Source organism: Frankliniella occidentalis, unplaced genomic scaffold, assembly GCF_000697945.3.
Source record: "Frankliniella occidentalis isolate FOCC.00 unplaced genomic scaffold, Focc_3.1 Scaffold129, whole genome shotgun sequence".
Taxonomy (NCBI): Eukaryota; Metazoa; Arthropoda; class Insecta; order Thysanoptera; family Thripidae; genus Frankliniella; species Frankliniella occidentalis.
In genome coordinates this window covers 70,942-78,991 of record NW_026267256.1, presented here as the reverse complement: position 1 = coordinate 78,991, position 8,050 = coordinate 70,942, and the positions used below count along the sequence as shown (strand labels likewise).

The window sequence follows — 8,050 nt, the reverse complement described above, 5'->3', positions numbered from 1 at the left end:
TTCGAGGGCGAGCACTGTACAGAACGAACGAATCAGCGCATCGTTATGCGGTTTTCGGCTAACGCTTTTCCATCACACATACGCTCTGTACAGAGCATGGCGGACGAAATTTTTTCAAATTAAAATGCGCCTGTGTTTCATTATTTAAAATATCGGAATTAAGTTAATATATGATCCAGCATCAATATGGTGTACTAACATGCAAATAAAATGTACCTCTGTTCTATATAGTTCGAGAGGCGCTTTTAGTACTGAGGAGATACTCGTTGCTCAAGACTTAATGTGTGAAAGTTTAACATATGCATTTCATTTTTGACTAATATAGCTGCTTAGTTTCAATATTTTGTGTAAGAAATGTAAATGTCTAGAACGTGCTCGGCCAGCCCGAGACCATGCCGTGTCGACAGAAGATGATAGTCGGCTTACTCGGACTTCCTTCGGGCTGTCCGGTTTCTACCGGACTTATTTCGGACTGTCTCCGGGCAGTCCGATTGCGACCGGACTCCTTTCGGGCTGCCCTAGCTACCTCGGGCTTAAATCGGGCAGTCCTCGGTCGGACTCGGACTCGTATCGGACTGCCCTGGAATACATCCGGGCCTGTCCGAATGCAATCGGACAGACTTTGGAACTGCCCAGGACAAGTTTCGGTATAATTTCGTTTCATAAGGGATTGCGATTTTCGTTTTGGCCCAACCATTGCGCCAAACAGGTAGACCACCTTGTAGGCGCTGCACTGCGCGCACGGTGGGACCAGGGCGAAAGACTCCGGCTGAAAGTGTTACTCTATGGGTCCTACTTTCTACCAGATGTAAAGGATCCGAGCTCCACACACCGGGCGTGTCCAGGGGCCTAAACGTGCGCACGACGTCACGTGCCAGCTACAGATAATAATGCCGACGTGGCCCTCACTATTTATTGCATGAAAACCCAGAAGTCCCACAAAAAATGTTATAAAACAAAAGTTAAAGAGCTTACGTTTTTCTACAACTTTAGTCTTATGACATTTTTCGTGGGACTGCTTTTTACAACCGCTGCTCTGAGGCTCTAGTGATTCCCGTACATTTCCCCTCCTAAACGTGGTGGTAGCGCCTAAACGGCTTCAGATAGAGCAAAACGGACGAAATTTTCTTCCAAAGACCCGCAATTAGACGAGTTACACCTGAGGAAGCATTCTTGAAAGTTATAAAAAATAATTGAAATAGCAGCTTTTTGAACAAATACCCAAAATGACCCCTAAATATGAATTTAAGCAAAAATCTTTGATGTGTCCTTCGATGACATTTAGACCAACAATATCCCAAAGTAGAATAAAAATCGGGAATTTACACTTGGCGCGGCGGGGTTCCCTTGTGAGATGTCCCCCGTCTCAAGAAGACCTTACATAATTGTAATTGTTTTTGAGAACATCCTTTATATTGATGTTGCATTTCTTTATTTATTTAAAAACTTTATAGAATGTTTCCAAAGTTATGCCTTCTCTGCAAATCGAACTGTACTAGGTAGATGTACGCCAGACCACGTCTCGCGTAACAGGCTTCGCGATATCTCACGAAACACTGTTACGCTGCGACGCGCCTGGCATACATCTACCTAGTCCTGCGGCGCTGACACCCGAGTCGGGAAGCCCCTTAGGAAACTGTGAAAAAATATTTTTAAAAACGTCATTTTTAGGACCTGTTTTTGATTTTTTAGCCCGCCCTTCAGCTTTGGAGAAGCTATCCAGCGGGCGTATGCAAACGATCTAGTGTCTGTGTGTCTGTGTGTCTGCCTGTCTGTTCCACAAGAAGGAGATGTGCTAGAGACTTCAAATTTTCAGGGGATCTCAAGGTTCACTCCCACAAAACAAAACGCCTACGGCAATTCCTGTCAACCACCCCTAAGGGGCTGAAAGGGGGTATCGAAGAAAACAGAAAAGGTCAAAAAAGTTGGAAAAAACATTTTTTTATGACCTCCCAAGGGGTAACTTGTGAAAATAAACACCTTCGGTCGAAAATTTCGTCCGTTTTGCGCTAGCTCTAACCGTTTACGCGCTGAAGGGTCTTTTTAGACGAAAGTAAGTTAAAAATTGCCATAGTGAACAATAAGATGTAGAAAAGGGCCTAGAAACCGCAAAATAGAAAGGAAACTTTTCCCCACCCACAAAAAACGTTTTCTAAGCAGAAGGGTGGGTTGTAGTCGCGGTGCTTCACCGTTACATCCTTTTCTCGAGTCTTTGGGGCAAACTCAAAGATGACGGGTTTAAGCGAGCCGAAGGCCCGCTACATCATTCGATCATGTTCTTTAGCAAATCGCGTGACAAAAATGGTCGGGCCGCAGGCCCGACCATCGCCGCCGGCAGGCCAAGCAGGCCCGGCCCCTGCCGAACGGAGTTGCCGGCGGAGCGAAGCGGAGCTGGCTACTTCGTTTGGCGGAAGGGCGGGCCTGCTTGTTTTAAATCCAATTTTTGAGCTAGAATGCTCATCTTCGAACTCGGTCTGTCTTTTTATGACACAAAACGACCCTGAAAATCCTAGGTCGCTAGCTCAATTCGTTCTCGAGTTATCGTGACGACAGACAAACAGACAGACAGACAGACGCGAAACTTTTTGATCATCACTGGAGTAATAGGCTTCGCTAATCGCTCAGCCAATAACAACCTGACAGTTTAAACTGCAAAATTAAAAGTTTCACAGTTTAAACTGCAAAACTAAAAGTCTTACAGTTTAAACTGCGAAACTAACAAGTTCTACGGTTTTAACTGCAAAACTGTGAAGTTCAACAGTTAAAACTGCACAACTGCATAGGGCTAGTTAGACAGTTCAAACTGTTGAACTACTCAGTTTTGCAGTTGAAAATGTAGAACTTTTCAGTTTCGCAGCTTAAACTGTAAGACTTTTAGCTTTGCAGTTGAAACTGTAGAACTTTTAGTTTTGCAGTTTAAAAGATTTGCAGAGTTGAGGTTCATTTTATGTATGTTCTGTATACAACTGTTGTTGAAAATAAGAAAATGTTTGAAGAAGTCAGATAGAGATTTTAAATTGCTGCATTCGAAGCATTTTATTCCTATCACAGTTTCAATCTCACTATTCTGCCCGTTTAAAAATGAAAAGTTCCGTATCTTGTTCCCTTTTGGTTCCGAAACAGTCCGTCAAGCTTCGGACTGTTCCGCTGTTAGTCCGCGCACCGTTCGGGCTAGCCCGGTTTTAGCCCTCCATCGGACCGACTAACATCGGGCTTGTCCGGACGGTGTTCCAGAATCCCTGCCTCGCCCGATTTTAGTCCGATGCGCATCGGACTAAGCCCGATAACAGTCCTGGTACGGTCATGAGGTACGGACGAGTCCGAATTGTGTCCACTAACGGACCCAGTTGGGCAGAGCTCCTCTTATTCGACTATCCCCAAGGCGAACTTCAAAGCCAAATTTTGTTTAAGTCCCCTTTCAAAGTTAAATTTGGTCAATAACTTATTGCGATTGAAGACTGAATTTAGTATCGGTGTCTGCATTTATATTTCTGTATCAGCTCGCACTCTTCATTTATAATCAAAAATCTAATGTTAATTCTTGCATATGTAGTTTAAAGTTCACTTCATTACTTTTGTTGTTAGATAAATTTTGTTTTATTGTATTGTATCGCACTCAAGTTGACATCGTAGAGCGTCCCTTGCCTACATTATTGTCGAAAACCGCATTCGTGTACGTCGTTTCGTTCGCCCACTACAGAGCACGACGCTTTGTCTACAGAGCGAGTAGTTGAAGAGGCGGCCCGATGGCATTGTCTCCAAGAAGTGAGCGTGGCTCAGTTGGTTAGAGCGTCGGTATGGAAAGGACAAGTCCGAAGAGCAGGGATTCGAATACTCGTCTTCTCTGCTTTTTCTTGGGCCTCCCTTCAGTGCGAGTCCGAAACGAGTCCGATGTCGCACCAGAACAGAGCATCGGACATGTTCCGAAAAGTGGCTTATTTTACGTCTTTTCGGGCTTGTCCGAAAGACGGATTTCGGACGGAGTCCGATGAGGGACATATTCCGGAACTTCTCATTGGCTGAGCGATTAGCGAAGCCTTTTACTCCAGTGATGATCAAAAAGTTTCGCGTCTGTCTGTCTGTCTGTCTGTCATCACGATAACTCGAGAACGAATTGAGCTAGCGACCTGGGATTTTCAGGGTCGTTTTGAATCATAAAAAGACAGATCGAGTTCGAAGAAGAGCATTCTAGCTCAAAAATTGGATTTTAAAAAAATCAAAAACCACAGGTCCCCCAAATAATGTTTTTTAAAAATATTTTTTTACAGTCTCCTACGTGGTAACTCATCAAAGTAGAACCCTTCGGGCGAAAATTTTCTCCGTTGTGCTCTAGCTCAAACCGTTGAGGCGCTAGAGGGTATTTTTGACGAAAATAAGCGAAAAAATGTACAACCCTGCATGCTTAGTCAAAGTGACGGGCCGTTGACGGGCCGGCGGCCCGTATCTTTTTGTACACTTTTGCACTACCCGACTCGGGTGTCAGCGCCGCAGGCCTAGGTAGATGTATGCCAGGCGCGTCGCAGCGTAACAGTGTTTCGTGAGATATCGCGAAGCCTGTTACGCGAGACGTGGTCTGGCGTACATCTACCTAGTTTCTAAACGGGTGACCAGACATACAATTGCAAAACACATACAAAAAATTATCAAGTAATGGTTAACTATGCACACAGTCATGCTGCCTCAGTCATTCGTTTCTCTACTCACAGTTACAAACATCACATTGTTAAAGTTACAGAAACATGGGGGATAGTAGGATGAATTACAATGGTTCACCCTAATGCCACATTTAAAATCTCACTATTGTGGCCAGACATTTCATAGCAAATCACATACAAACAACGTACATCAAATACATTATCAAGTTATGGTCAACTATGCACACAGCCATGCTGCTTCAGTCTTTCTTCTGTCTACTCACTACTACAAAAATCACATTGTTAAAATTACAGAAACATGGAGCATAGAAAAATAGGTGACAATGGTTCACCCCAATGCCAAGGGACTGGCTGGGCAAGGACAAGCTCCACAAAATCCTCCTTCACGAGAGTGGGATAGAGTGGGTTGGAATTCCTGGCAGCACCAGGGATTTCTTGTTGCACAAGATTACAGAAAATTATCTTTTCCAAAGGGGGTACCAGTTTCCTTCATCTGCCTTGCTTCATTCTTCCATTAGACTTGTAGGTGTCTGAGAAACCAGGTGTAAGGTAGACACGTTGCTTGGGTGGAATGCTGTCTTCCCTCATGAGGTGAAGGTTGTGGAGGGCACAAGTAGACAAAATAATGTTACAGGCTAGTGTCTCACTGACAATGGCAGTTCGACGTAGGATCCTGAATCTTGCACTGAGGATTCCAAAGGCGTTCTCTACAACTCTCCTTGCCCTGGACAGTCTGTAGTTGAAGAGGGCGTGGTTACCAGGCAGCTCGTCTCTAGCATCTGGTTCAAATGGCTTCATAAGGTGTTCATCAAGTGGAAACGCACCATCTCCCAAAAACACATATGGTAGCAGACAGTCCATCTTCTTATTGTACACAAGTGGTGGCAGGCGTAGTCTATGGTTGTAGAACATTTCTCCAAATGTTGACCTGTCGAATACTCCACTATCCCCCTCACGGCCTTTGGCACCAGCATCAGCAACAATGAACTTGTACTTTGCGTCAGCAATAGCAAAGAGAACGATGCTGTTTGTCCCTTTGTAATTATAGTATTCAGAGCCAAGCATGGGAAATTTCTGTAAGGCAAATAGGAGCATTTAAAATAATGTGGTAATGTAACAACATGCAGTACTCAATAGAGTTTTCCTGCGTGGGGCAATCAGAAATAAATATGCTAGCATTTACCTGGAATGAGCAGTTCTTTCCGTCAATAGCACCAACACACATCAGAAACTGCCACATTGCTTCAAATTCAACAGCCTTTTGCCTCCAAAAGTGTTCAGAGATTTCTTCAAATACTAGTGCCTTCAAAGTATACCATATGACGGCTCTGGTCTCTGTCACAATTTTGGAGATGGCTTCACTGGAGAGGCGGAATAGGTACGATAAAGAGGACACACTGTCTCCAGACGCCAAATACCTGATGGAGAGAAAAGGCATAATAATATGAGTACCAGAGAAGAGGATATGAACAGCATATGACAGGGGAAAGTTAAGGACATCTTACCTCAGTGTGATGGCCAGACGCTCCCCTGCTGAGACACTTTTACGGTTGGATCTTTTCCTCATGAAAGGGCCCACCTTCTCAAGAAGCCAGTCGAAGCAGTCAGTAGTCATGCGGAAGAATTTATAAAATTCATCTTGGTCGTACTCCCTCATTATAGGGACCAGAGTGAACCAGGCCCCATACAGCTCCTGGTTTTGGAATATAGGCCTCACATGCCACCTCTTTGATCTCCTTGTCCAAGCTAACCGCGCGCGTTGTCTGGCGTTTGCCGTGAATCGCTTGTGGTGGTTGTAAGCGATAATGCTCTTGATGGTACCTAATAAAAATAAAGAAAAAACTTGTGTTACAAGCGCCGTTTGAGCCAGCGTTGAGGTTATGTTTAGGTACGTGATGTGAACTTACTTTGCTCCGAGTCGGTGGAAAGACACCCATGGCTATTGAGCTCAGCATCCAACAAACAATAATACCTCAGCAGTTTTGAGATGGATGGGCGTGACATGATACACTCGTGGAAAACTGACTAATTATTAAGTGATGAAGACGACACAGGACCCAGACAACAACAAACAGTGCTTCTCACTGCCACCTCGACCTCCGATTCGGCGACACGGTGACTCGGACTCGACCCGACCGACTGACGACCATGGTACAGTAAAACCTCCGTAGATGCCTATCAATCGGGACCGAGGTCTGGCAAATATGGAGGTTGTCAAAACGTTTGCTAGATGTTGGTTGACGAGAGCTCGGAGCCTCGCCCGGCCAGAAAGTCTATTGTGTGCCGCCTCGCCCGAGAGGTGAGCCGCGCCTGCCCAATCGCTGCCTGGCCCAACTCCGCCAGCCCAACTTCCGACACTGCGCACCGCTGCTGGTCGGGCGGCCGGGGATGCCCGTCGGGCGGGGGCCGGGCCAGGTAGTGCTCGAGCCCGTGCTCCACTCGGAGTACGACCTGTCAATCAAGCCGGCTTAGAGGAGAGTCGCGTAAACGTTTTCATTTTTCGGGGCAGGTTCCGGTCCTATCTATGGAGGTTTAACTGTAAACCCAACCTGACCGAGACCGAGGCCCGATCCGAGCCGAGCGTGGAGCCGAGCCGGCCCGAGTCAGCACGAGCGGAGGGAGCCGAGTGACTGGTGACAACGGGGCAAATTGATCGCCTTTTCTCGAGAACCAGGCATCGCACCACAAATTCAAAAACACCTACGGAAAGCTGAAATTCGAGAGAAAAATTGGATCGCATTATGATGGGGCCCAGGGTGTCTTCATTCATGAGAATTTAATACTTTAAAACGGCTTACCAAAGCTCCCTACTCGACTCCCTCGTTCCAACTCTCCCTACTCCAATACGAAGCCCCGGCACAATAATATTTTTACAGATTAACAATCCTCACACTATACTCTTTTCAAAAATATAAGGGGTCACCTACTTTCATGTCAGGACACCTTCGAAATCAACTCCGTCAGCAGGCAGCCATGCTATTTCAGTTCGATGTGGAAAATTTGTAACAAGGCAAAATTCTCTGGGTTTTGGTTCTTTTCGGTTTACGGTCCCCGGCAACTGCACGTTGTCAATTGACAACAACATAGCAGCTAACAAAAGAGTGACAATGCCGCGTTCCGCCAGCACGGAACATGGGGTCGAATTTGTGTTGCCAGCGGTTTGGACGACGCGGCTCAATGTGGAGCTGGATTCAATAAGAGACTTCCCCAACGCACCGAAATTCGTCAATGATGACAAAATTCTCAATTCTTCTTGGACAATGCACACTACAACGTTTTTGGAACCAGACCCGCTCCCGGCAGTTAATATTAAAGAGGTGCGGACAAAAATAATGAAGGGATACATGTATTTTCCGGGAGAGGAAATTGTCCTCTGCGCCGTTATAGTAGGATTA

At 45.6% G+C, this 8,050-nt stretch overlaps 1 protein-coding gene across 1 annotated transcript; it reads right to left on the bottom strand.

Annotated features, from left to right (window-relative positions):
* Positions 1-5,144: 5,144 nt before the first annotated feature.
* Positions 5,145-6,312, bottom strand: LOC113215862 (uncharacterized). Its single transcript, XM_026435526.1, has 3 exons — positions 6,161-6,312; positions 5,839-6,073; positions 5,145-5,729 (listed from the first exon to the last, which is right to left on the bottom strand). Exons 1-3 carry the CDS (start codon positions 6,310-6,312, stop codon positions 5,145-5,147), a joined length of 972 nt encoding a protein of 323 aa, XP_026291311.1.
* Positions 6,313-8,050: the final 1,738 nt, after the last annotated feature.

What these genes read in the sequence shown, in the direction of transcription:
- LOC113215862 (XM_026435526.1), bottom strand. Translation starts at nt 6,312, where the DNA reads ATGAGGGAGTACGACCAAGATGAATTTTATAAATTCTTCCGCATGACT. An exon ending in CGTCTGGCCATCACACTGAG is followed by an intron (nt 6,074 to 6,160) that starts GTAAGATGTCCT and finishes TCTCTCCATCAG; the next exon opens with GTATTTGGCGTCTGGAGACA. An exon ending in GAAAGAACTGCTCATTCCAG is followed by an intron (nt 5,730 to 5,838) that starts GTAAATGCTAGC and finishes TTTGCCTTACAG; the next exon opens with AAATTTCCCATGCTTGGCTC.